The sequence below is a fragment of the Gopherus evgoodei genome, unplaced genomic scaffold, assembly GCF_007399415.2.
Source record: "Gopherus evgoodei ecotype Sinaloan lineage unplaced genomic scaffold, rGopEvg1_v1.p scaffold_58_arrow_ctg1, whole genome shotgun sequence".
Taxonomy (NCBI): domain Eukaryota; kingdom Metazoa; phylum Chordata; order Testudines; family Testudinidae; genus Gopherus; species Gopherus evgoodei.
The window spans coordinates 321356-348007 of record NW_022060079.1 but is presented as its reverse complement, the minus strand read 5'-3'; the positions used below and the strand labels follow the sequence as shown (position 1 = coordinate 348007).

Below are 26652 nucleotides of genomic sequence, written 5' to 3'. Positions count from 1 at the left end.
CCCGGTTCATTACACTTAAAGCATCTTCCATCTGATGGGTCACTGGGCCGAGGTGAGTTACTGGAGACTGGTGAGGTTGAAGAGTAGGGTATCTGTGGCTTTACTTGGGTGGTATGGAGGGTCTTTGGCTGTCCTCGGTTGTAGGGTTTATGGTCTGTGTGCCCCCTGGGGTAATCGTTTCCCTTGACAGTAGCTTTTTTGCTTTATGCCAGTTCCATCCATTTGGCTCCAATCTCCCCCGCCTCAGCGATAGTTTTGGGATTTCTATCTTGTATGTACCGTGTGATGTCTTCAGGAACACCATCCAAGAACTGCTCCATTTGTATGAGGAGGTTCACTTCTTCCAAGGTTTGAATGTTGTTTCCTGTTAACCAGGCCTCATAGTTTTTTGCAATGTAGTAGGCGTGTTTGGGAAATGACACCTCTGGTTTCCATTTTTGGGTTCTGAAGCGCCGACGGGCATGATCTGGGGTTATCCCCATCCTGTATCTGGCCTTGGTTTGAAAAAGTTTATAGTCATTCATTTGCGGCTTGGGCATTTCAGCTGCCACCTCTGCTAAAGGTCCACTGAGGTGTGGCCTTAATTCTACCATGTACTGGTCTTCGGGGATGCTGTACCCAAGACAGGCTCTTTCAAAATTTTCCAAGAAGGCCTCGGTGTCATCACCTGCCTTGTAGGTGGGAAATTTCCTGTGCTGTGGAGCAAGACTTGGCGCCGGGTTGTTAGGGTTGGCTGGCACATGCAGCCCAGCTTTTGCCATCTCCAGTTCATGTTTTCTCTGTTTTTCCTTTTCTTCATTCTCTTTTTGTTGTTTTTCCATTTCTCGGGGGTGGGCCACCTCTTCTTCTTCTAGTTTTCTTTTGTGTGCTGCCTCTTGGGCTGCCTGTTCTCTTTGGAAGGCTGCCAGTTTGAGGCTTTCTTCCTTTTCTTTCATCTCCATCTGTCGCCTGTGTTCAGCGTCTTTGATTTGTTCTTCGGCGTCAATCTTTGCCTTAGAAGTCATGGTTCCTGTTTTCTTGTGTTGGGGTGCCCTCCGGTGTTTATTTTCTGAACTGCAGGCTCTCTTTTGCCTCCTGAAGTCTGCCTAGCAACAGTGCTTTTTTCCTTTTCTCTCTCTAGCTAATGTTCAATTAAGGGAAACCAGAAAAACCACTTTATCTGCATGCATATAGAGTGCTGGTATGACTCTCAATGGGAGTGCTATTGTATGACAAAAGACCCTTAACAGTCTTCTCGCTTAATATGCAAACCACAACTGCTAGAGAGCAGAAAAAAAAAATTCTCTCTGGTTCCCTTTTAAAACCAAACTGTTTCTCTCTGCTAAAAAGCCCTTAGCAGAGAAAAGAAAAATATAATATTCCTACTGGCTTCTGGGTTCTGTCTATATCCCGCCGCTGCTACACCATGTTATAACCTTATTCCCAGATTCTGGACCTTAGCGTCCAAAATATGGGGGTTAGCATGAAAACCTCCAAGCTTAGTTACCAGCTTGGACCTGGTACTGCTGCCACCACCCAAAAAATTAGAGTGTTTTGGGGCACTCTGGTCCCACTGAAAAAACCTTCCCTGGGGACCACAAGACCCAAATCCCTTGAGTCTCACAACAAAGGGAGATAATCCTTTTTCCCTTCCCCCCTCCAGGTGCTCCTGGAGAGATACACAGACACAAGCTCTGTGAAACTACGCAGAGTGAGTCCCCCTCTCCGTTCCCAATCCTGGAACAAAAGCACTTTCCTCTTCACCCAGAGGAAATGCAAAATCAGGCTAGCAATCCAACACACAGCTTTCCCCTGATTTCTTCCTCCCACCAATTCCCTGGTGAGTACAGACTTAATTTCCCTGAAGTAAAGAAAAACTCCAACAGGTCTTAAAAGAAAACTTTATATAAAAAAGAAAGAAAAAATACAAATGTTCTCTCTGTATTAAGATGATACAACACAGGGTCAATTGCTTAAGAGAATATTGAATAAACAGCCTTATTCAAAAAGAATACAAATCAAAGCATTCCAGCACTTATATTCATGCAAATACCAAAGAAAAGAAACCATATAACTTACTATCTGATCTCTTTGTCCTTACTCTTAGAAACAGAAGACTAGAAAGTAGAAAGTACTTCTCCAAAGCTCAGAGAAGCAGGCAGACAGACAAAAGACTCAGAGACACACTTCCCTCCACCCAAGGTTGAAAAAATCCGGTTTCCTGATTGGTTCTCTGGTCAGGTGTTTCAGGTGAAAGAGACATTAACCCTTAGCTATCTGTTTATGACACACCCCCTGCTCTTCCATCCCCCATGCAGACAGTCCCAGTAAAACTAGACGACAATCCCAGGTCAGTCCGCCCCGCTCCCTCCTGCGTCACAGAACCCCTAGCCCCAAGCCCCACATCTGACTCTGGGTAACCCCAGAACCTCCACATCCTGGCCCCTTCCTGAGCCCAGACTCTGCTACACCCTGCCCAGAGCCACCCCCCACCACACCCCAACCCTGGGCAGTGCCCTGAGGCTGAGACCCTGCCAACCATTGTCTCTGCCGCCCCCCAACCCTGCTGGCACCCCCCCGTGCCCTGCCCTCCCCACCACTGTTCAGTCTGCAGTTCGCCCCACTGCCACCCGCCCCCACCCCCAGTGCTGCCCTGCAGCTCCTGGTCGTTCCTCCCCCCCCCCCTTGGTATTTCCAGGGCTTTCTCCCTGGTGCTGTTAGTTCCCATACCCCAGCCAGGGCCCAGGAGGGAGCTTTCTGGGGCAGTAATCGCCAGGAGCGCTCTGCAGGCCTCTCCTGAAAGTTGGTACCACGTCCCTGGGGCCCTCACCAGTTCTGGGCACCGCATTTCAAGAAAGATGTGGAGAAATTGGAGAGGGTCCAGAGAAGAGCAACAAGAATGATTAAAGGTCTTGAGAACATGACCTATGAAGGAAGGCTGAAGGAATTGGGTTTGTTTAGTTTGGAAAAGAGAAGGCTGAGAGGGGACATGATAGCAGTTTTCAGGTATCTAAAAGGGTGTCATCAGGAGGAGGGAGAAAACTTGTTCACCTTAGCCTCCAATGATAGAATAAGAAGCAATGGGCTTAAACTGCAGCAAGGGAGGTTTAGGTTGGACATTAGGAAAAAGTTCCTAACTGTCAGGGTAGTTAAACACTGGAATAGATTGCCTAGGGAAGTTGTGGAATCTCCATCGCTGGAGATATTTAAGAGTAGGTTAGATAAATGTCTATTAGGGATGGTCTAGACAGTATTTGGTCCTGCCATGAGGGCAGGGGACTGGACTCGATGACCTCTCGAGGTCCCTTCCAGCCCTAGAGTCTATGAATCTATGAGTCACCCCACATCCCAGTCATGGAGCCAGAGCTTCCAAGGGACCGTTTGGAGCATCTGGTCTGAGCTCCTGCTTGCACAAGCGAGAGAGTCACATCCAGGGATCCCGGCATCCAGCCCAGATCTGGTAGTCGAGCTAGAGCGGGTCTGTTAGAAAGAGACGTCCCAGCCTGATGTACAGACTCCAAGTGCTGGCGAATCCACCGTGTCCCTGAGTCGGCTGCTCCAACGGTTAGTGCCCCTCCTGGTTAAACGTGTGTCCCTTATTTCTCATCTGAAGTTGTCTCACTTCAGCTGCCAGCCACTGGCTCTTGTTTTGCTTTGTCAGTGCAATCAAAGAGCCCCCTGCTCCCAGACATCTCCTCTCCAGGAACCATCTCTTGGATGAACAGCACAGCCTGGGCACCTTCAGTCTCTCACTAAATGGCAGGTTTTTCCAGTCCTTGACTCATCCTTGTGGCTCCTCTATGAACCCCGCCAACATTTCAGCCTCCTTTCTGCAGGGCAGATCCCAGAACGGGACACAGCAGCCAGTGACGGTCTCACCAGGGCTGTATATGGAGGTGACGCCTTCTCCCTGCACCTGCCTGATATTCCCGTTTATACAGCCCAGGGTCACATTCACCCTCTTCGGGTACATCTACATTGCACTAGGCACCCATGGCTGGCCTGTGCCAGCTGATGGGCTTGCAGGGCTCCGGCTGCAGGGCTGTTTCATTGCAGTGTCGACTGCCAGGCCTGGGCTGGAGTCCAAGGTAAAGCCACACGAGATGGGAGGATCCCAGAGGCCTGGCTCCAGCCCGAGCCTGGAAGTCAACACTATAATGAAATTATTTTAGCTGCACAGCCCAAGCCTCATGAGCCCGAGACAGCTGGCCCAGGCCAGCCAGGGTGTCTGGTGGCAGGACAGACACACCCCAGCTTCAGCAATGCACGGGGAGCTCGTGTTCAGTTGGGTTCTGCCGTGACCCCCACGTCCAGTCCAGCCCAGGGTACAGACCCACCCGCCCCTCCTGTGGGGCCCATGGCCTTGGTTCCCAGATGTACAGACTGCCTGGGTTATTTGTAGATGAGCCCAAGGCCAGAAGGGACCATGTGACGGTCTCATCTCACCCCCGGTCCAGCACAGTGCAGAGACCTGCCCCAGGATAACTCCTAGAGGAGATCTCAGAGAAAACAGCCAGTTGTGATCCAAATGCTGCCGGGGTGTAGAACCCACCACACTCCTTGGGAAACGTCCAGTGGTTCATTCCCCTCACTGGTAAAAACTGCGCCTTAGTTCCAGCCTGAGCATGGCTGGCTTCAACTTCCAGCCGTCGGATTGTGTTTGACCTCTCGCTGCTGGGCTGAAAAGCCCATTAGTAAACACTTATTGCCCCTGTCAGTCAGTGTCAGCAACGGGAGTAGAACCCAGGAGTCCTGGCTCCCAACCCCACCTGCTCTAACCCAGCAGCCCCCCTTCCCCTCCCCGAGCTGGGGAGAGAACCCAGGAGTCCTGGCTCCCTTCCTTAACCCTTCTCTCAAACTCCATTAACTCCCATTATAACCTAGTGCCCCTGGAGAGACGGCGGATGTGCTGTTGTGTATGTCACAGATTGGCCAGAGATTTTAAATAATAATAAAAAATGTCCCAAAAACCCACTTTATTGCTGTTAGCAAAGCTGCAGAGCGAGATCGGGGGCGCAGGGTTGTGGACACACACGGGACACAGGGCGGGGGCTGTACAGGGACTGGGCCCTTCTCACACAGACCCCGTGCTGGGCTCAGCAGGGCTGGACCCCGGGGGAGCGACACACGGGTGCGATGGGGCCTTTAACCGGGCGCTGGGGCTGCCCCCCTAGCCATGGGCCTGATCCTGCCCCACAGGGACCCTATTGACCAGGAATGGCTGAATCAGGCCCAAAGCCTTCTGGGTAATGGCTGGAGGGGCTTTATCTGGGGTGACTGACAGCAGCCTCTGGCCAATAGGGGCTGGGCTCGGGGCCCAATCCAGCACCCACTGGAGTCAAGAGAAACCTTCACCATATCGGCAATGGGGTTTGGATCAGCCCCGTGGGCCCTGCTGCCCCCTGACAAGGGGCGACCCCCATTCCCAGCCCCATGGGGCAGCAGTCCTCTCCCCTGCTGCCCCCTGACGAGGGGCGACCCCCATTCCCAGCCCCATGGGCAGCAGCCCTCTCCCTGGATAGGCGCCCCCCTCCCCCCAAGCCCAGCACAGGAGTGCGGAGAAGCGGGGAGCCCAAGGGGCTGGCTCGCTGGTGAGTCTCTAGCCTGTTGGCTCAGCGCGGTTACGGGGCCGGGGTCTGGGTACAGCAGCTGGCACCAACGTCGCAGAGTGGGGACAGTGGGTGGTGGTGCGCGTGGGTCCCACGAAGGCACCGGGGGGATTTGGGGGCGACGGCTCCTTCCCGCGTTTATCTGAAAGGTAAAGAGGGTCAGTTACTAGGAGCCCTGGGCCCTGATGTGAGGCTGGCAGGGATCAGGGCTGTTCCCAGTGCCCCCAGGGAGTCTCCCATTGACACAGGGTAGGGCTGGGGGGGTCCCAGGGGCTGTGGCTGGCTGGGGGGCACAGGGGTTGGGGGTCTCCCAGTGGGTGTTGGGTGGGCCCAGAGGGTGAGTGGCAGGGATGGGCACAGCAGGTGGGCGGGATTGTGACAAAGTGGGAATGTTCTTGCTGTGTTCTGTAAATGCTGAGTGGGGGGTATTAACCTGAGAAGGTTGCAGGGGAGTTGTGCTGGGACTGGCTGTCTTGGGGAAGGGAGGATTCCTGAGCATGTAACCTGAGAACCCAGGAGGGAGGTTGGAGGCCAGGTGACACCTCTGCCCGGGACACTGAACAAAGGACACAAAGGCTGGAGGAGGAGCCGGGGGGGAGGCTGCATGAGAGGCTGGGGGGAGTTTTCAGTTTGGAGCTAGCTGGGGAATGGAGAGGAGCCCCAACGAGGCTTGGGCTTCCCAATGGGGATGTGGCCTCCCTGAGGGCCCCAGATGGACCTAACTAAAGGAGGTCCTGTTGTCTGTACCTACAAGCTCTGTTTTAGACCATGTTCCTGTCGTCTAAATAAACCTCTGTGTTACTGGCTGGCTGAGAGTCACGTCTGACTGCAAAGTGGGGGGGCAGGACCCTGTGGGTTCCCCAGGACCCCACCTGGGTGGACTCGCTGTGGGAAGCGCATGGAGGGGCAGAGGGTGCTGAATGCTCCAAGGAGAGACCCAGGAGGTGAAGACGTGGGAGCTTCTTGCCCTGCAGACAGTCTGCTCCAAGGGAGAGGAGGCTCCCCAAAGTCCTGCCTGGCTTGGTGGGGAGCAGTTCCAGAGCATCGCCCAGGGACTCCGTAACAGGGATTTCTCCAAAGGGTGCTGGGTGGGCCCAGGGGCTGTGGCTGGCTGGGGGCGCACAGCGGGTGGGGAGGTCTCCCCAGGGGGTGCTGGGTGGGGGAGGGGCAGTGGCTGGTTAGTGGGGCACAGCAGGCAGAGGGGTCTCCCCAGTGGGTGCTGGCTGGGCCCAGGGGCTGCGGGTGCCTCCCCGGGCAGCGGCTACTCACAAGGGGCCCCGCGGGTTGCGGGCGGCGTTCATCTTCATCCCCTTGATGATGAGGATGGTGCCTGCGATGATGCCGACGATGCCTACGGCCAGGCCCAGGGCGCACACCAGGGTCTCTGTGGTCTCGGGGACGGGGCTGGGCACCTGGGCTTCTGGAGAGAGGGGGAGAGGGACGGGGCATGGATTGAGGGGGGCTGTTCCCACACCTCCCTCCCATAGCTGGGATAGAACCCAGGTGTTCTGGCTCCCAGCCCCCCTGCTCTAACCACCAGCCCCCACTCCCGACCCAGAGCTAGGAGAGAACCCAGGAGTCCTGGCTCCCAGCCCTGTGCCCAGCGGGGTCCCCTGGCGCCCCAGCCTCACCCCAGTGCTTTGTGAAGGGCTCGGGCAGCCCCCAGTGCTCCACTCGGCAGTCGTAGAAGTCGCCCTGGCTGGGGAGGAAGGCCAGGTAGGAGAACTTGCGGAAAGAGTTGTCCTGGCGGGGGTAGAAGTCGGTCTCGTAGACGCCCCCCGTCACCTCCTGCCCGTTCTTCAGCCACGTCACGCTGAGCACCGGTGGGGAGAACTTGTCCACGAAGCAGATCAGGACGTTGGGCTCTCCCAGCTCCACGGGGTCTTCGGGGAACACGGTCACCTCAGGGGGCACTGGGGAGACAGAGGTCAGTGGGTCCCATTGCCTGCCCCTGAACCAGCCAGGCCCTGCCCTGGGGCCAGATGGGAGCCAGCGCCCCCCAGAGGGGACAGGCCCCATATCCCACTCCCTGCCCCGAGCCAGCCAGTCCCTGCCCTGGGGCCGGATCGGAGCCAGCGCCACCCAGAGGGGACAGGCCCCTGCCCCATTCCCTGCCCCCCGAGCCAGCCAGTCCCTGCCCTGGGGCTGGATCAGAGCCAGCGCCCCCCAGAGGGGACAGACCCCTGCCCCATTGCCTGCCCCTGAGCCAGTCAGTCCCTGGTGCTCACGCGCCAGCTCAAGGGTCTCTCCCCAGGACTGTGGGGGCATCACCGGGGCCATCCCAGCTCCCTGCACTGACAGCTCGTGGGGCACAAGGGGCAGGGGAGAGAACCCCTCAGGGACTGGGAGGGGAGCTGAGGGGGGTCTGGTATTGGGCTGGGTGGGTGTGTGAGCAGGGGACCGTGGGGCAGAGAGAGAAGGGGTCTCTGGATAAAAAGGTGGTGGGAGGGCTCAGGTCCCTGGTGGGGAAAGTCGGGGGACAGGTCAGGCCCCTGGCGGGAAAGGTGCCCCCACACCCCCATGCCGTACCGGTCTGGGCCTGCGTGCGATTGGACCTCTGGATCATGATCTCCATGTTCTTCTTCAGCACGGCCATGTTGCCCAGGGCGCCCTGCGCCTCAAAGCTGGTGAACTTGCCGAAGTCGGGCAGGCGCCAGACGGTCTCCTTCCTCTCCAGGTCCACGTGGAAGATCTCGTCCTGGTCGAACTCGAACATGAACTCCCCGGCCTCCCGCTGGGCCGGGTCCGTGCGCTGGTAGAAGGCCACCTGGGAGAGCATGTTCTCCGCTGCGGGGAGACAGGGGTCAGTACTGGCCACCTGGGGGGGCTGCTTCTCACCCCAGCGGAGGGGGTCTCAGCGCTTCCCCCAGCAGTGCAGCCCCCCAGCTCCCGGGCTGTGACATTCGCACTAGGGCTCCCCGGTGTCGGGGGAAGGCAGATGCATGGAGCACGGTGCCCCCCAGCATCGCGGTGGGGCTCTGGGACCAGCACTGACTGCCAGGGGAGAGTGCCCCGGCCCTGCCCCGGCCCCTGCCCCTGCCCCCAGCACAGGCCCCCTAGGGCTGCCCTGCTGCAAGGACTGAGAGAGCAGAGACCCCCCTGCTGACCCCTGCTCAGTTCCCTGGTTTCCAGTCACGTCTCCCAGCCGAGCAGTGACCAGAGCAAACCCGGCTCCGCTGGCAAGTGGGGACGTGACCCAGCCAAAGCAGCTCCTGGGGGGAGTTGGGGGCTGCAGCTGCAGGACATTTCATTCTCCCGTCTGTGCGTGGGGCTGGTTCCGTGTCCCAGAGTCACCATGACCTGGTTCTTGGGGCAATTTCAGTCTCTGGCCCCCGACACTCACACCCCCAGGGTCGATCACTGGGAGACCCCGGAACTCCCCAGCCAGAGACATTAAAGCTGCGCTGGGGGGTCAGACACACTCCAAGGGGGAGGGGTCTGGCTCCAGGCTGGGACTCCCCGGGGCCCAAGGGAGTTGGGCACCTGCATTCTAGGGAGTCATTCGCTGACCCCAGCTCGCCCGGCAGGATCTCACCGACCGACTGCAAAAGAGGGAACCCGCCACCACTAGCCAAGGAGAGTCGGCCCCACAGAGCCCCCCCCGCCCCATGGGTTTGAGCCCTGGGGGGAAGGGGGATTATGTGGCCAGGCCGGGGAGAGGGGTCAGGGGCTCCCTGCTCTGCACTGACACACTCAGTGCTCAGCAGGGTCTGGCCCTGGCGCGGCTCTTTGGGGAACGATCCCCCATCCCCCTTGTGCCTGGCACCCCCCTGGGGGGATCAGCCCCAAGTCCCTGTGGGGGAGGGGGCTGCACCCCTAGGGCAGGGCTGTGTCGTACCCAAACCACAGAGACTTCCTCACAATCCCTCTGCTGCCCCTACACCAGCCTCCCCTCCCCCCTCCCTGCCATGGGGATGAGACCCCCCTCCCTCCACCCCATCCAGATCAGCCCCCTTTCCTGTCCTGCCCACCCCATCCCCTGCCTACTATTGGATGAGACCCTCCTCCCTGCAGCTCCCCCCAAAGCTGGCTCACCCCATGAGCCCCCCCATTGTCTCCTCTCTGGGGGGTAGCCGGGCGCTATGGGGGTGAAGCTGCCCCCCCAGGCCCAGGTGTCACAGCCCGCGCCCCACCCGTACCTGTCACTGCCCCGGCACCCGGCAGGGCCAGCAGGGTGAGCAGGGCCAGCTGGGCCATGGGGACGCCCCGTCCTGCGCCCATCTCCTCTCCCCGGGCACTGGGCTGGGTGCAGGGCCGGTAGTGCTATGGGGCCAGGGGAGGCACATGTCACACCCTGGGGGGAGGCATGGTTGGGGTCTGTGCCTGGCATTGGCCAGGGGAGCCCAGCCCAGGGCCCCCACCCAATGGCAGAAATCCCTGCGCCGACCAGGCTGTTACCGGGCAGAGCAGCAGCGCTGAGCCTCCCAGAGGGGAGATGAAGAAGTTCAGGATTCCTGGCTCGCAGGATTGTGTCACGAGTCAGGATAATTATTGTGTTTTCCTAAAGCCCCAGCTCCAGGAGTCATGTGGGTCTGGGAGGATTTCAGCCTCGTTCTGAGAGACAAAGTGAGTGTCCAGCCCTCAGGACTGTGGGGAGAGCTTCAGAGTGGGACCCCTGGGCGCCCTGAGGGCTCAAGACACAGCTGGTATTTGTACATCATTGCAGGACTTTTGGTGAGCCTGACTCATGATTTGGGGGGGGGGGGTCACACCATAGGCGTTGTTTGACTTCCATATTTGGGAGTGCAGCTTCAGTCAGGCCAACGGGGCCATGCATGGGGGGCACAAATTCTGTGCCTGTCCAATGTTTGCAGTTTGGGGGGGACAATGGCCCCCCTGCTCCATCAAATTACACCCATGGGTCATAGCTCTGACCTATACAGTTGTGCAATGGGGGAGGGGGTGTAACACCTCTGACCCCCAGGTACCCTGATGTCTCAAAGAGCAGAAGGCAAATAAAAAGAACCTCTGTGACAAGGTGGGACTGTTCTTAATGTTTTCTCTGAGTGCTGTGTGGGTGCCTCAGTTTCCCCTATGCAGTTCTCGAGTGTCTAGGGGTGTGTGATTGTTGCAGAGCCCTAGAGGGCAGGTGTGAAGGTGTCTGCACAGAGAGTGACCAACACTCTGTCTCCTGGCCACTGATGGCCTGGGCCCCTCCCCAGCAAAGTGCCAACAGAAGGGGTTGGAGAACAAGGAGATCAGAGGAGGGGCTGGAGGGGGTTTCAGTTTGGAGCTGGCTGGGGAAATGAAGGGGAGCCCAGCCGGGGCTCTGGCCTCCCTGGGCCCCCCCCCCAAGATGGACCTGAGGGGTCCTATTGTCTGTACCTGCAAGACCTGTTTTGGACTGTGCTCCTGTCATCTAAATAAACCTTCTGTTACTGGCTGGCTGAGTCACAGAGAATCACAGGAAGCCGGGGGTGCAGGGCCCAGACTCCCCCAAACTCTGTGACAACCTCACAGCTGGTATTGTTACATAAACTCAGGATTTTACAGCCAATCTCATAATTTTGGAGCATTTGGGGTTGGCAGTACTGCAAATTCCCAGCCAGATGCCAGTTCCCGCCGGCTGTATGCGCACAGCGGGGCCCGGAGCAGTGCGGGTGCAGCAGCACTGCCAGGGGGAGTTTGTCCCAGGTGCGGACGTGGCGCTGGGGCCAGAGAAGCCCCTTAGGGAGATTGATGGTGGGAGCAGCTGGGAGGCCGAGCTATGCCTGATCCATGGAGACTGAGCCCCCGCTCTGGTGGGGGGGGGAATGGCTCAGGCACATGAAGGTGGCAGAGGGGGAAGCTCAGAACTTCTACTTGTGGGGCCAGCCCCAAACCTTCCCCTGGGACTAAATTTACCCCCAACAAACCAAAGACCCCCCCACACTCATCCTGCCCCAGCTGGCAGGAGAGGGTCAAGTTACCAGGGGAAGGAAACAGGGGGTCCCAGGCCCGTTGCTGGGGGCCCTGCTCTGGTCCCTGGGCTGGCCCCGCTCTCCAGCTGCCCCGGGGCCATGGCAGGCGCTGGGCGAGTCCTGCAGCCCGACCCCAGGCCCTGCTCTGCCCCCTGTGAGGGAGAAGTAGGGAACCGAGCCCTGCTGGGGCCGGCTCTGCCTGGCGACTGATGATGCTGCCCAGCCCCGGTGCTGACTGGCCCCTGGGCTTGGGGTGCCCAATCCCCGGGGCTGTGGGCAGCGTCCTGGGGCTGGTGCTCGGAGCCGGGCAGAGAAGGTCTCAGTCTGGGGGGACCCGATGAGTTTCCAGGTCTCTCCCTCCTGAGCAGCGATGGGGGCGGGTCGGATCCTGGGGGCCGGGAGCCGCTGGGCTGGGGCTCTGCTAGTGACACTGACGGTGCTGAGAACCCACCTGGCTCATTGCATGGAGCCCCCAGGTGAGCAGAGACCTCAGCGACCCAGGAAGCACCCAGGGAGCTGGGTGTATCTGGGGGGATCAGACTCCAGCACCCCAGGGAGCCTCGTCCTGGGCAGCGCTGGGTGTATTCGGAGGGGGCTCAGACCCCAGCGCCCCGGGGAGCCCCGTCCTGGGCACCGCTGGGTGTATCCGGGGGGAATCGGTGCCCACGCACCCTGCAGATCATGTCCCAGGTGGGTGCCGGGTGTATCTGTGAAGTTCAGTTTGGACTGAACGACCCCACATGCCCCAGGGAGCCGTATGCCCAGCTGGCGCTGGGTGTATCAAGGGGATCAGACCCCACATGCCCTGCGGAGCCCCATCCTGGTCACGAGTGTATTGGGGGAATTGGACCCTACTCACCCCTGGGTGCCCTGTGCCAGGCAGCCACCAGGCGTATCAGGGGAAGTGGACCCCACACACCGCAGGGAGTCCTGTCTTGGGCAGGCGCTGGGTATATCAGGGAGATTCAGCCCTATATGCCCTGGCGAGACCCCATCCAGGCAGACAGCAGATGTATGGGGGTGGAGGGGAATTGGACCCCAGGCATCCCAGCGAGTCCTGTCCTGGGCAGGTGCTGGGTGTGTTGGTCTTTCCTCCATGAGCTCTGGCTCCACCTGCGGTGTTTGGGGGGGCCCCAGGGTGGACAGGGGGAGGGGCCATGGGGATCCAGGCCCCTCCCATGGGAGTGAGACACAATGCACAGAATCGTTCCCTTTTACACCCCCTGCCCCAGGGGAACCTGGGGTGAACCCACATTAACAGGCTGCTCCAGAGCCAGACCCTGGGGCCTTCTCCTGCCCCACAGTGACCGGCCCGCAGCCTCCCTGCGCCTGGCTCCCAGCTCCCCTGCACCTCCCCCATCTGTGCTGTGCCCCCCTGTGACTCAGTCTCCCCGCACCCTGTGCCCCACCCTGCCCCCATTTCTCTGCTGTGCCTCCTGCCCCACCCCTCCGCCCCGTGCCCCCCGCTGAGTGTCCCCCAGGCCCCCAACCTGCCCCTCCCCCACGTCTCCCCATGTTACTGTCATTCTCCCCCCCTCGCAGCCCTGCGGGTTCCCGTCAGCGCCCAGTGGATCCAGGGTGGTGCCGGGGGGGGGTGTCCCGGGGCTGTGGTTGCCCCCTCCGCTGAGCTCCGAGCCCCGGGGCAGGAGGCGGGTCTCTGAGCCCAGCCCGTCTGCCCCCCAGAGCATTTCCTGTACCAGGCGAAGGCTGACTGTCTGTTCACCAACGGCACCGAGCGGGTCCGGTACCTGCAGCGCTACATCTACAACCGGCAGCAGTACGTGCACTTCGACAGCGAGCTGGGGGTGTTCGTGGCGGACACGGAGCTGGGGCGGCCCGACGCCGAGTACTGGAACAGCCAGCCCGAGATCCTGGCGGACAAGCGGGCTGCGGCGGACCGGTTCTGCCGGCACAACTACGGGGCGATCGAGCCTTTCAGCATCGAGCGGAGAGGTGAGTGCGGGGGCGGGGCTCCGAGGGGGCGGGGAAACGGGGGGAGCCCCCCACCGCCTCCGGGTCTGGCTGCGGGGCCCCCTGTCGGCAGAGCGCAGAGCCCCACCCGGGTCAGTCTCGGGGAGTAGCTGACCCCTCCCCCTTCCCAGCCCCCCACCCCTCTGAGGGGTTCAGCCCCCAGCGCCCCCCCTGACTATCTGGGGCAGGCAGCTGCTGCGGCTCCTACCCCCCTTCCTGCACTGTGGGGGCCAGGCAATGGGGCAGAACTTCCCACCCCCCAACCTCCCCCCTCAGGGTGCCCCCTGGATAGGGGGTGGGAGCAGCCCCTGGTCCCTGGGCTGAGACCCCGTCTGCCTGGGCCCCGAGCGTCAGACAGTCCCTGGCTCTGTCCCCATGGGGGTAACAGGACGCAACTCCCCTCAGGCCCTTTCTGCTGATCCTGCCTGGGACAATGGGGGCAGGAGAGTACCGGCCTCCCTCCAGGGCAGTAAGGCGGGAACAGGGTGGCTGGGGAATCGGACCCTACACACCGTGGGGAGCCCTGTCTGTCATGGCCATGTACAGGGGAACGGGACCCACACATCCAGGGTGCCTTGCCCCAGGCAGCTGCCAGGAGTATCAGGGGGTTGGATGCCCTGTCCTGGAAAGGCGCCATGTGTATGGTTGGGGGGATTGGACTCCACACACCCTGGGGAGCATCAGCCTTGGCAGGTGCTGGGCATATGGGGGGGTGAATATTTCCATGTGGGGGCACCTGTTCTCCCTGAGCCCCCCTCCATCTCTAGACCCTTCCCCAGCTCTCTCTCTCTCTCTCACCCCAGTTCAGCCCAAGGTGAAAGTTTCCCCCACGAAATCGGGGTCCCAGCCCCACTCCCACCTGCTGGTTTGCTCCGTGACGGGGTTTTACCCCTCGGGGATCGAGATCAAGTGGCTGAAGAACGGGCAGGAGCAGACGGCCGGGGTGGTGTCCACGGAGCTGCTCCAGAACGGAGACTGGACCTTCCAGATCCTGGTGATGCTGGAGATGAGCCCCCGGCGCGGGGACGTCTACACCTGCCAGGTGGAGCACATCAGCCTGCGGGACCCCCTTGCCGTGCACTGGGGTAAGAGTGCTGGGTCACCCAGCCCCCACAAATACCACCCCAAGCCAAGACTTCAAAGCGCTGTCTGCTGTAGCCTTTTATTCTATTTAATATTAATTATGTTTCAGTGGGTTCAGATCTGGGCTACACGTAGCCTCAAGTTCAACAACGTTATCTCTGTTTGTTCTGGATTTAGAGCCCATGGGAGCATAGCCACCTAACACCTACACGAGCGTCTCTCTTTTAGCACAGCACATACAACCCCTAAAGATAAGTACCACGTACTAGTCACATCCTCCTAGCGATGGTGTTTGTCTGGTGCCCTCTCATGGATTGACCATCAAGATATGGGAGTGGTTCCTGCTGGAGTTTTCTGTAGGAAGCTCCATTTTCCTGCTCTGAGCACTTTGAAGTATTTATTGATAACTTTGATTAATTTCACTTCCTGGTTTTTATACTCCGTGTGCGGAGTTGAAATCCAGGGTGCTGCGTTAGTTGCTCCTGCAGTGGGTTGAGGTGGGGTTTGCTGACTGTTCAGTATCATGGAATTCATTTGCTGCTGTCTTTCTTACACTCCAACGCTCGTGAGAATTTCGGTTCTTGGTAAAGTACTGATCATGCCCACGCTGGGAGCACTCTCCCAGAAGTGCTGAACTCATTATCTAAAGCTTATCGTTATATTCAAACCCAACAGGTGCCAATGGTAGAAAACCATTTTGCTTTGGGATTTACAGATTAATTAGATTAGGCATTTTGGTTACAACAGCTGTAACAGCTGGAGACACTTCATTTAATTTTTGATAATCAGTACGGAGATGCCATGATCCATCTGGTTTTTGTCAAACTGGAGAATTGCACGTAGAAGTACATGCACGAATGATTTCCTCTTGCAGCAGAGATTCAATGGTTTCCGCAGTACAGGTCTGTCACATCTTATGCGCATTTAACATGCACAATTTCAGCTTTACGTGGATGGGAGCCAGGCCCGGAGGCCCCTGGCTCTGCCCCGGTCGGCACTGGACATTGGCGCGGACGGGAGCCCAGCCCGGAGGCCCCTGGCTCTGTCCCGGCCGGTGCCGGTCACTGGCGCTGACAGGAGCCTGGCCTGGAGGCCCCTGGCTCTGACCCGGCCCGTTCCATGTCCCTGTTTCAGAGGCGCAGTCTGACTCCGCCAGGAGCAAGATGCTGACGGGGGTCGGGGGCTTCGTGCTGGGGCTGATCTTCCTGGCGCCCGGACTCCTCATCTACCTGAAGAATAAGAAAGGTGAACGGCTCTGGGCGGGGGCGGGGCACCAGGGTGTGGCTGGGGAGCTGGGGAGGGCTCAGGGGAACCCGCCAACACTAGCCAAGGAGGGAGTCTGCCCTGCAGAGCCTCCCCCCAGCCCACCGGGACTCTGGGTCAGGGATTTACAATAATAACAGGGGAGGGGGGTAACCCCAGGTCTGGGGGCCGGAGGGGGCTGGGTTCCTAGTGAGGGACGTTCCATGCTGTGGGGCAGGGCCTGGAGCTCTGACCCCCAGGAATCAGCTCTCCCCTTCCCAGGGCTCTGACCATGTTTCTCTTTGTTTTTCAGGGCGCCCCGTTCCCCAACCTGCAGGTAATTTCAATCCCCCTCCCCTGTTAAACACCTCTCCCCCCACACTGAGCACAGGCTGCCTGGGGCACCCATGGGGCGGCTGCTTCTGCCCCTCGGCCCATGACACCCGCCCAGCTCAGCCCGTGGGCAGCTGGGCACTGGAGCGTTGGCACCGCGGAGGAGGAGACTGCAGCTCCCTCAGTCCCCGTTCAGGCCGATCCTCGAGCTGCTCCTGGGGGCAGAGGGTCCTGAGTCCTGCTGAGCATCGCCCAGCCCTGCGGCTGCCGGGCAGAGTCACTGGGGCACCCTGGGGCCTGGCAGAGAAAATCCCCCGTCTGTCCTGCTAGCCCCACGGCCAGGGGCTGATTTCTCTCCCCTCTCCCTGCAGGGCTCCTGAGTTAGATCCTGGGCGTCGGATCCCCCAGCTGGCAGGAGTTTCCATCCGTCTCTTCCAGCACCTCACCCAGCCCGGAGAATGCAGAACCTGGGGCCGGTCCCTTCCTGTCCCCGTCTGCTTCCCGCACTCTGCCCGGCTCCAGCCCGCGCTGCCTCCACTTGGAGACCCGTCCCTGCCCCTCAGTCCCTGCAGGGTCTGCCTCGGTGTGACCCCTCCTGTGTTAACCCTTTCCCTGCCCCAGCCCAGCCCCACGCCCCCTCTCGCTGACCCCACTGCCCTTGGGGAAACTTTGGGGGATGCTGCTCCGCAGCCGGGGGGGAAGCTGGACTGAGGCCGGGTGCTGTTAGAACTGCTGCACCCTAATAAACCATTCCCAGCCCCCCCCTCCTCCCCCCGGCTCCATGCTCATTGCTCCCACAGGGCCGGGACAGGGCTGGGGGCTCTGGGCTCTGGCTGGGAGGAGGGGACTCAGGGCACAGAGCAGCTGCCCTGGGGGAGGGGACTCCCCAGACACACCCTGGGGCCATTCAGCGGCTGGAGGGATCAGGGCTGTGCTGGGCAGGGCCGGATCTGACTGGAGGGAGGGGGCAGTACCCCAGAGGGGGCCTCTGGGGGTGGGGGTGGCTCCTGCGGGGGGGCTGTGGGTTCCCAGTCCCAGTGCAGACTGGTTCCTTCCCCAGGGGTGGGGGCAGCAGGGAAGAGGCCGTGGGGAGGGGGCCCCCAAGCCCCTTTCCCAGGGGAGAGGCAGCTGCAGAGGAGGAGATGCTCCCATCCCCAGCCCAGCAGCATGGACACCCTGGCCTGAGGGGCAGCGATGGGGCTGGGCTGGGCTGGAGGGGGTTGTCAGTGAGCTGGGCTATGGGAGAACCTCACGGATGGGGCAGGGCAGTTGTTATCCAGGGGTCCAAACCCCCCAGGGAGTCAAAGCTGGGTGCTCACATTCCCCCTCCCCCCAGTCCAGCCTGCTCTATCGCTGCCACTCTGCTCCAGGGCTGCCCCACTGTGGCCATTAACGCTCCCCTGGCCCATCCCCCCACTACTCCCATTGGGTACTGCTGTCCCCGTCACTTCCTGTCCCAAAGTGCCATGTGCTGTTCCCCAGCTGCCAGGCTCCACCCCAGAGGTGGCTGCATTTCTAGGGGGGGAGTTGGCCCCAGTGCTATCAGGTGCAATGACCTCTGAGATCCTGGTAGGGGAATGTCCCAGAAAGCGGGGAGACCAGGCCGTGGGGACGTCCCTGTCAGCTGCTCCCATGGGCTGTTCCTGCGAGAGGGGACACAGGATGAGGGCGTGAATCTGTGTCACTCAGAGCCTGGCCTGCTGCTCCTACTGCTGGCCAAGGCCCCCCTGCCCTGGAGTCTCCTCTCTTCAGCACCCCACACGACCATCCCGTCCCTGCTCCTGCCCCCCGCCTCCCCCCCACAGCTATTCGCCATCCTGACACTATGGGCAAGTGGATGGGGCTGCGCTGAAGGACCAGAGGGGAGGGAAGGAGGGACTGGCTGGCTCAGGGGGTCGGGGACGGGACACAGATGCCTCTGCCCTTTGGGGGCTGGGGGCTCTGATCCAACCTCAGGGCAGGGGACTGGCTGGCTTAGGGGGCCGGGGCCGGGACATGGGGCCTTGGCAGTCCAGGGCCGTCAGTCCGGTGTCAGTGTGAAAGTCCCCGTGCAGTTGCCCACAACCCAGTGGAGACATTTCTCCGGCCCCGCGACCCAGAAAGGGTTAACACTCTACGTCGTTTCACACCCCGTCTGCCTGTGGGTGGACAGAGGGACAGACTGACGCCTGCTTTCCCCTCACCAGGTTTCACTCCCCCCCCGGGATGGTTCTGAGCCCCCCCAGCCCCGGGGCCCCAGCAGCATCCAGCCCACTGTGCTCCCCGACCCTCCCACCCCGACTCTGTCCAGCGCCCGGTGATGCCGGGTTGGCGCCGCGCTGCCACTGGCCGAGCCCCGGAGGCGCTAACCCCGGCCCAGCATCTCTGCCTGTTTGTGCGTCAGTGAGACACCAGGTCCCATGGGTGGGCGTGTCACGGAGTGTGGGGGAGTCCGGCCCTGCACCCCTCTTCCTGGGACCCACAGTGACTCTTAGCCAGCCAGTAAAACAGAAGGTTTATTGGACAACAGGAACACAGGTTACAGCAGAGCTTGCAGGCACAGTCAGGAGTCCTTCTGGGCTTTCAGGGTGCTTGGATCCTAGCTAGGATACCCTGAATTCCGCCCACACAGCCCCAAGCCCAAACTCAAACTGCTTCCCTCCTGCCACTCCCTTCCTTTGTCCCCTTCCCGGGCAAAGGTGTTGACCTTTCCCCTCCCTTACCTAGCTCAGGTTACAGGCTCTGGTATCGTCCATCCCCTAAAGTCCTCCCCTGCTCTCCCACTCCCCACACAGACAGTCCCTACTCCATCACATCTCTCCCCCCCTTCGAGACTGAACTGAGCGGGGTCACTCTGCCCAGTGACCTGGGGAAGTTCAGGGCCCCCTCTCCGGGACAACGCGTCTGCTGTCAGGTTGGCACTTCCCTTCACATGGACCACGTCCATGTCATAGTCCTGCAGGAGCAGGCTCCACCTCAGGAGCTTGGCGTTGGCTCCTTTCATCTGGTGCAGCCAGGTCAGGGGAGAGTGGTCGGTGTATACGGTGAAGTGTCGCCCAAAGAGATATGGCTCTAGCTTCTTAAGGGCCCACACCATGGCCAGGCATTCCTTCTCGATGGCCGCGTAGCTTTGTTCCCGGGGTAGCAGCTTCTTACTCAGGTACACGATGGGGTGTCTCTCCCCCTTCTCATCCTCCTGCATTAACACCGCCCCCAGTCCCGTGTCTGAGGCATCAGTGAACACCATAAAGGGTTTGTCAAAATCTGGGTTTGCCAGAACTGGGCCACTAACCAGAGCCTCCTTCAGCGCCCGGAAAGCCTCCTGGCACTGCTCAGTCCAGATCACCTTGTCTGGCTTCCCCTTCTTGCACAGTTCAGTGATGGGGCCGGCTATGGCACTAAAGTGGGGCACGAACCTTCGATAGTACCCCGCCATCCCAATAAAGGCCTGGACCTGCTTTTTGGTTTGGGGAGCAGGCCAGTCTCTGATCACCTCCACCTTGGCTGGTTCCGGCTTCAGGCAGCCGCTCCCCACACGATGGCCCAGGTAAGATACTTCAGCCATCCCCACCTTGCACTTTTCCGCCTTTACTGTTAACCCAGCCTTTTGGAGTCGGTCCAGGACTTGTTTAACCTGGGACATGTGGTCCTCCCAGGTCTGGCTGAAGACGCAGATGTCATCAATATACGCCACGGCAAAACTCTCCATCCCCCTCAGTAGCTGATCCACCAGGCGCTGGAAGTTGGCCGGCGCTCCCTTGAGGCCGAAGGGCAGGGTCAGAAACTCATAGAGCCCCAGAGGGGTGATAAAGGCCGATTTCAGCCTGGCATCTGCGTCCAGCGGCACTTGCCAGTAGCCTTTGGTAAGATCCATAGTGGTAAGGTACCGAGCACCTCCCAGCTTGTCTAGGAGCTCGTCAGGCCTGGGCATGGGGTAGGCATCAGATACGGTGATGGCATTGAGCTTTCGATAGTCCACACAGAACCGGATTGACCCATCCTTCTTGGGGACTAGCACCACTGGTGAGGTCCAAGGGCTGGAAGACGGCTGGATCACCCCCAAAGCCAGCATGTCCCTGACCTCTCTTTCAAGATCCTGGGCAGTTTTCCCAGTGACCCGAAAAGGGGAGCATCTTATAGGGGGATGTGACCCGGTCTCCACCCGGTGGACAGTCAAATTAGTGCGTCCAGGCTGGTTGGAAAACAGCTGTCGGTACAGATGCAGCACCCCTCTGATTTCAGCATGCTGGCCCGGGGTCAGTTGATCAGAGAGGGGAATCGCCTCCAGGGGGGAACCAGCTTTTGTCCCAGGGAATAGATCTACTAAGGGGTCATCTCCCTGCCCCTCCCAATGTCCACACACGGCCAACACCACATTCCCCCTGTCATAGTATGGTTTCATCATGTTCACATGGTACACCCGACGGTGATGTGCCCGGTTTGACAGCTCCACCACATAGTTTACCTCATTCAGTTGCTTGATCACCTTGAAGGGCACTTCCCAGGCGGCCTGGAGTTTGTTTCTCCTCACGGGGATGAGAACCATCACCTGATCCCCGGTGGCGAAGGCACGGGCTCGTGCTGTGCGGTCATACCAGACCTTCTGCCTCCTCTGGGCTCGGGCCAGATTCTCCCTGGCCAGGCCCATGAGCTCGGCCAGTCTTTCCCGGAAGGTCAGGACATACTCCACCACTGACTCTCCCTCGGGAGCGGCCTTCCCCTCCCATTCGTCCCTCATCAGGTCTAGGGGCCCCCTCACCCGCCTTCCATACAACAGTTCGAAAGGTGAAAACGCAGTAGATTCCTGGGGTACCTCCCTGTACGCAAACAGCAGGTGAGGTAAGTACTTGTCCCAATCTTGCGGGTGCTGGTTCATAAATGTTTTTAGCATGATCTTCAGCGTCCCGTTGAACCTTTCTACCAGCCCGTTGGACTGGGGGTGATACGCTGAGGCCCAGTTGTGCTGGACCCCACATTTCTGCCATAAGGACCGGAGCAGGGCCGACATGAAGTTGGACCCCTGGTCCGTTAAGACCTCCTTGGGGAACCCCACCCGGCTGAAAATTGTCAGCAGCGCATCTGCCACTGTGTCTGCTTCAATAGAGGACAAGGCCACCGCCTCGGGGTAGCGAGTGGCAAAATCCACCACCACCAGGATGTATTTCTTCCCTGACCGGGTCGTCTTGCTGAGGGGTCCCACTATGTCCATGGCCACCTTCTGGAAAGGTTCTTCTATGATGGGTAAAGGCCTCAAAGCTGCTTTCCCCTTGTCCCGGCCTTCCCCACCCTCTGGCAGGGGTCACAGGATTGGCAGTACTGTCGGACATGGGTAAAGACCCCAGGCCAATAAAAGTTCTGTAGCAGCCTCTGCCTGGTGCGCCGGATTCCCTGGTGCCCTGCGAGAGGGATGTCATGAGCCAGGTACAGCAGCTTGTGACGAAACTTCTGGGGAACCACCAGCTGCCTCCTGATCCCCCATGACTCTACTTCCCCTGGGGGAGCCCATTCTCGGTACAGGAACCCCTTCTCCCACAGGAACCTCTCCTTGCAACCTCTCCTCATGGTCTGTACCGCACTAAGGTTAGCCCGGTCCCTGTGCTTCCGCAAGGAGGGATCTTTCTGCAACTCGGCCTGGAACTCAGCAGCTGGGACAGGGATGGGGACCGGCTCTCTCTTGCTGGCTGGGTCTGAGGCCGCAGCCTCTTTGAACCGTGCCCCTGGGCGTTCCCCGCTCCCTGGGTTAGGGTCCTGCACCTCGAGTCGAGTACCTTCCCCGTTGTCGGGGAGCAGTGCCCTTTGCCGACTCTGACTACGAGTCACGACCAGGGCACTCTGGGTGTTACTAGGCCAGTCCTCAAGGTCCCCTCCCATTAACACGTCAGTGGGCAAATATTGGTGTACCCCCACATCCTTGGGGCCCTCCTTGGCCCCCCATTTCAGGTGTACCCTTGCCACGGGTACCTTGAATGGGGTCCCACCCACACCCATCAGGGTCAGGTAGGTGTCGGGCACCATCCGATCTGAGGCCACCACCTCGGGCCGGGCCAGCGTCACCTCTGCGCCCGTGTCCCAGTACCCAGTGACCTTCCTCCCATCCACTTCCAGGGAAACAATGCACTCTTTCCGGAGGGGCAGCCCCGCGCCCACCCGGTAAACCAAAAACCCGGAACCTGGAGCATCCGCCGGTGGTATGTTGCCAACCCCCCTTTCCTGGGAATGTAGCCCCTCCTCCGATTGGGTTTTTACCCAGTCCACCCTCTGCGGGTTGGGTCTGCTTGGTCTGTCCCTGAGCTTGGGGCACTGGGCCCTTATGTGACCTCGTTGGCCACAGCGATAGCAGCCCATATCTCGTGGGTCCCCTTGAGTGGGTCGGAGGGACCTGCCACTGGATGTTCCCCTTTTGGGAGGGTTCTCTATAGGCCCCCTTTGGGAGGTCCCATGATGACTCTCTCTCTGCGTTGAGGCAGGCCTGCTCCTTCGAGACTCCTCCCTGCCATCCCCTGCCCGACTGTCCACAAATTGGTCGGTCAGCTGGCCTGCATGCTGCGGGTTCTCCGGCTTCTGGTCCATCAACCACAGCCTCAGGTCGGACGGGCACTGCTCGTACAGGTGCTCCAGTATGAATAGGTCAAGCAGTTCCTCTTTAGTTTGGGCCCCAGCCGTCCACTTGCGGGCATACCCCTGCGCCCGGTTGACCAGTTGTAGGTATGTGACCTCACGGGTTTTACGCTGGCTCCGGAACTTTTTCCGGTACATCTCAGGAGTCAGCCCAAACTCGCGGAGCAGGGCCTGTTTGAACAGTTCGTAGTCCCCTGCCTCCGCCCCTTTCAGTCGGCTGTACACCTCCACGGCTGTGGAGTCCAGTAAGGGGGTGAGAACTGCGATCCTGTCTGCAGGGTCAACCCGGTGCAGCTCGCAGGCATTCTCAAAGGCCGTCAGGAAGGTATCTATGTCCTCCCCCTCCTTACGCCGGGGCAGCAAGTGCTTATCAAAGCTCTTTGTAGGCTTGGGTCCCCCCTCACTCACCACAGCCGGTGCCCCACTGTTTGCCAGCCGGGCCAGCTCCAGCTCATGTTTACGCTGTTTCTCCTTCTCCTCCCACTCATGGTTACGCTGTTTCTCCTTCTCCTCCAGCTCATGTTCACGCTGTTTCGCCTTCTCCTTCAGCTTTTGCCTCTTTAACTCGAGCTTCTCCCTTTCATATTCCAGCCGCGTCCGCTCCACGGATGCCGAGCGTTGCCGGGCGGATCCCCTGCTGGCCGGGGGTGTCACGGTGCCCTTGGGATACACTGGGCTCCTCCCCGCCCTTCCCCTACGCCTAGGAGGGGGGGGTCTCGGGAAGCCCTCATCCGCCGGCTGACCACTCCCAGTGGGGACAGACACTGGTGCCTGCGCTGCATCTGCTCGGCTGCTTCCCTCAGAGACAGGGCTCCGTTCATTCATGCGGTCTCCCTGCTCCAGCTGGGCAATCAGCTGGTCCTTGGTGCGTCTCCCCGGGCGCAGCCCCCTCTGATTGCACAGCTCCACCAGGTCGCACTTGCGCAGCTTGGCATACATCTTCCTGCTGGGCACTCACAGGTCGGGGTGCTCGCCGCTCCCCACGGTTTCCAGGGGGACCCCTAGTGCACCAGCCCTTCGTGAGGTCACCACCCCTCTGCCAGGGTCGAGCTGCAGACTCCTCGCCCCTGGGACCGCTCGCTGCAATCCCCCGGGGGACCCTGTTACTGCAAAGTCCTTCTCACTGGGCACACACTCCCAGGGGTTAACCCCCCCCCTTCGTTTTACTGCTCCCCAGTCACTTACTGCAGGAAGCGCTGTCCACGGGGTGCAGTATCTCTCGCCGCTGCCACCAGTTGTCACGGAGTGTGGGGGAGTCCAGCCCTGCACCCCCTTCCTGGGACCCACAGTGACTCTCAGCCAGCCAGTAAAACAGAATGTTTATTGGACAACAGGAACACAGGTTACAGCAGAGCTTGCAGGCACAGTCAGGACCCCTCCACCGAGTCCTTCTGGGCTTTCAGGGTGCTTGGATCCTAGCTAGGATCCCCTGAATTCAACCCACACAGCCCCAAGCCCAAACTCAAACTGCTTCCCTCCTGCCACTCCCTTCCTTTGTCCCCTTCCCGGGCAAAGGTGTTGACCTTTCCCCTCCCTTACCTAGCTCAGGTTACAGGCTCTGGTATCGTCCATCCCCTAAAGTCCTCCCCTGCTCTCCCACTCCCCACACAGACAGTCCCTACTCCATCACAGGGCGTCATTTCGGTGCCAGGGACTTTCCACCTGAAACTCCCTGGGCCTGCAGCCCGGCTGGCACCTGGGGGCTGGCCCAGCCCCAACCCTGCACTGGAGAGAAATAAACTGCGAGTGAAATGCAGCCCCGGTCGGTGTCCTCACCCCACGGTACAGAGGGGACACTGAGGGCAAGGGACTTGTCAGAAACCACAGAACTGGGAGAGAACCCAGGAGTCCTGGCTCCCAGCCCCCTCCTCTCCCCCTGCTCTGATTCACTAGCCCCACTCCCCTCCCAGAACTGGGAGAGAACCCAGGAGTCCTGGCTCCCAGCCCCCTCCTCTCCCCCTGCTCTGATTCACCAGCCTCACTCCCCTCCCAGAACTGGGAGAGAACCCAGGAGTCCTGGCTCCCAGCCCCCTCCTCTCCCCCTGCTCTGATTCACCAGCCCCACTCCCCTCCCAGAACTGTGATAGAACCCAGGAGTCCTGGCTCCTAGCCCCCTCCTCTCCCCCTGCTCTGATTCACCAGCCCCACTCCCCTCCCAGAACTGGGAGAGAACCAGGAGTCCTGGCTCCCAGCCCCACCTGCTCTGACCACTAGCCTCCACTCCCCTCCCAGAGCCAGGATAGAACAGAGAGGTCCTGGATTCCCAGCTCTAACCGTTACACCCCACTCCCCACCCAGAGCCAGGACAGAACCCAGGAGTCCTGGCTCCCAGCCCCACCTGCTCTGACCACTAGCCCCCACTCCCCTCCCAGAGCCAGGATGGAACGGAGAGGTCCTGGATTCCCAGCTCTAACTGTTACACCCCACTCCCCGCCCAGAGCCAGGACAGAACCCAGGAGTCCTGGCTCCCAGGTCCCCACACCCCCACATGCTAGAGATAATGATGGGGACTGCCTGTCTGGGGTGCTCAGTCAGAGGAGTGGGGCTGGTGTGGAATGAGGGGTCCTGGCTGAGAATTGGGGTTTGGGGGTGCTCAGCTTGGGGTGCAGACGGAGGGACAGGCTGTGGGTCATGGATACAGACACCCCTGCCCAAGCGGGACCCTGTGCGGCCGGCTTCCCTGCAGGCAGGTTCTGGGGGTGTCTGTGGGCCATGTCCCCTCCCTCATGGGTGAGGCACTTCCCAAGCAATCCAGCCCATCCTGCACTTCCCCCGCTGGATTCCCCTCTACCATGTTCCTGCCCCCCCCCAGCTCTATGGAGCGGGTGCTGCTGTGGGTGTGAACGGAGCCCCCAGTGACGCTCTCAGAGACAGACACAGGTCGCTCCCTGGCCCCACAGCGTCAGCAAATGCTGCTCCCTGCAGGGACCCCGGGCCCAGGGATCCCCCTGCCCTGTCCCACCTGGCACAGACCCATAGCGAATCCTGTCCCACAGCTGACAGCCTGCCCCACAGGGCTCCAGAGAGCAGGACAGCGTGAGCAGCAATGGGGTGAATCCAGGGGCTCAGCAAAGACCAGCTGCTCCCCATGGGGCGGGGATCAGGCGCTCTCCCCCCCTGCCCACCCAGCTCACACCCACCCAGCAACGGCTGCCTTCACCACAAGGTCTTGTCTTGATAGCTGGGCATTTGCAAGGGAGCAGACCCTCAGCCCGGGCAGGAGACACATGGGGGTGGGGCGCAGGGGAAAACACAGCCCTGCTCCCCCACCTCCACACCTGTCACAGAGGGCAGGGTTCCCTGGGCCCATGGAGGGGGGAGCTCTGGTGGGGCCGAGCTGAGCAGGGGGCAGGCCGGGTCCCAGGGCAGTGCCAGGCAGCTGTAGGGCCTGGCTATGGAGGGCCAGGTACCCAGCAGGGTCACGCGGCACTGACTGATGGCAGGACACCAAGGCATAGAATGGGATCAGAACGGCTACAGGGTGGGATGTGGGGGGGACGACATTCTCCCCAGGTGATTGGTCAGACCCAGGGCAGGGGGTCTCCAGAGATTTACCAGCTCCCGTCTGGCTCTGGGGCTGCCTCCGTCTCAGCGTGGGGAACCCTCCCCTGCCCCATGGGGACCAACCAGCCCCGATTCCCTCTGTTCTCTCCCTCTGCAATCCCCTCACTGGGCTGTGGATGGGGGGAAACCAGCTGGGACTCTCCTGGCACCACAGAGCTGGCTGAGACTCCAGCAGGGCCTAGCGATGGGGGCCAGCAGCGCCCGTTCGAGGGGCTGGGCCATTACGCTGCACTATGGGCCTGCTCCCCAGACATCGGGGCTCCTCAGGGCATCCTGGCTCAGGCCTCGGGCCGTCCTTAGGCATAGGCAACATAGGCAGCTGCGCAGGGCACCTGAAAATTTGGGGCACCACTGGGTCTTAGTGTCCCCCCTCT

At 60.4% G+C, this 26652-nt stretch overlaps 3 protein-coding genes across 9 annotated transcripts in view; 1 reads left to right on the top strand and 2 right to left on the bottom strand.

Annotated features, from left to right (window-relative positions):
* LOC115643416 (HLA class II histocompatibility antigen, DR alpha chain-like) overlaps nt 1-9861 on the bottom strand; it is a 41865-nt gene extending 32004 nt beyond the window's left edge. The window contains exons 1-5 of one of the 4 annotated variants that reach the window (XM_030547447.1): nt 9728-9861; nt 8118-8375; nt 7220-7501; nt 6858-7008; nt 5633-5730 (exon numbers count right to left, since the gene is read on the bottom strand). In XM_030547447.1, the coding sequence (XP_030403307.1) occupies nt 5727-5730; nt 6858-7008; nt 7220-7501; nt 8118-8375; nt 9728-9809 (777 nt within the window). In that variant the 5' untranslated portion in view covers nt 9810-9861 and the 3' untranslated portion in view covers nt 5633-5726. Of the gene's footprint in view, nt 1-5632; nt 5731-6853; nt 7009-7219; nt 7502-8117; nt 8376-9727 lie in introns of those variants that run through there. The other 3 variants (XM_030547448.1, XM_030547445.1, XM_030547442.1) reach the window with 3 other exon arrangements.
* LOC115643412 (DLA class II histocompatibility antigen, DR-1 beta chain-like) overlaps nt 1-26652 on the top strand; it is a 288794-nt gene that overhangs the window by 150793 nt on the left and 111349 nt on the right. The window contains exons 1-6 of one of the 4 annotated variants that reach the window (XM_030547429.1): nt 11786-11964; nt 13172-13441; nt 14263-14544; nt 15677-15787; nt 16098-16121; nt 16489-16884. In XM_030547429.1, coding sequence (XP_030403289.1) covers nt 11859-11964; nt 13172-13441; nt 14263-14544; nt 15677-15787; nt 16098-16121; nt 16489-16502 — 807 coding nt within the window. In that variant the 5' untranslated portion in view covers nt 11786-11858 and the 3' untranslated portion in view covers nt 16503-16884. Of the gene's footprint in view, nt 1-11782; nt 11965-13171; nt 13442-14262; nt 14545-15676; nt 15788-16097; nt 16122-16488; nt 16885-26652 lie in introns of those variants that run through there. The other 3 variants (XM_030547430.1, XM_030547435.1, XM_030547432.1) reach the window with 3 other exon arrangements.
* The window catches only part of LOC115643408 (HLA class II histocompatibility antigen, DR alpha chain-like), a 116999-nt gene continuing 96058 nt past the window's right edge, over nt 5712-26652 (bottom strand). The window contains exon 5 of the mRNA XM_030547416.1: nt 5712-5730. Coding sequence (XP_030403276.1) covers nt 5727-5730 — 4 coding nt within the window. The 3' untranslated portion in view covers nt 5712-5726. The remainder of the gene's footprint in view (nt 5731-26652) is intronic.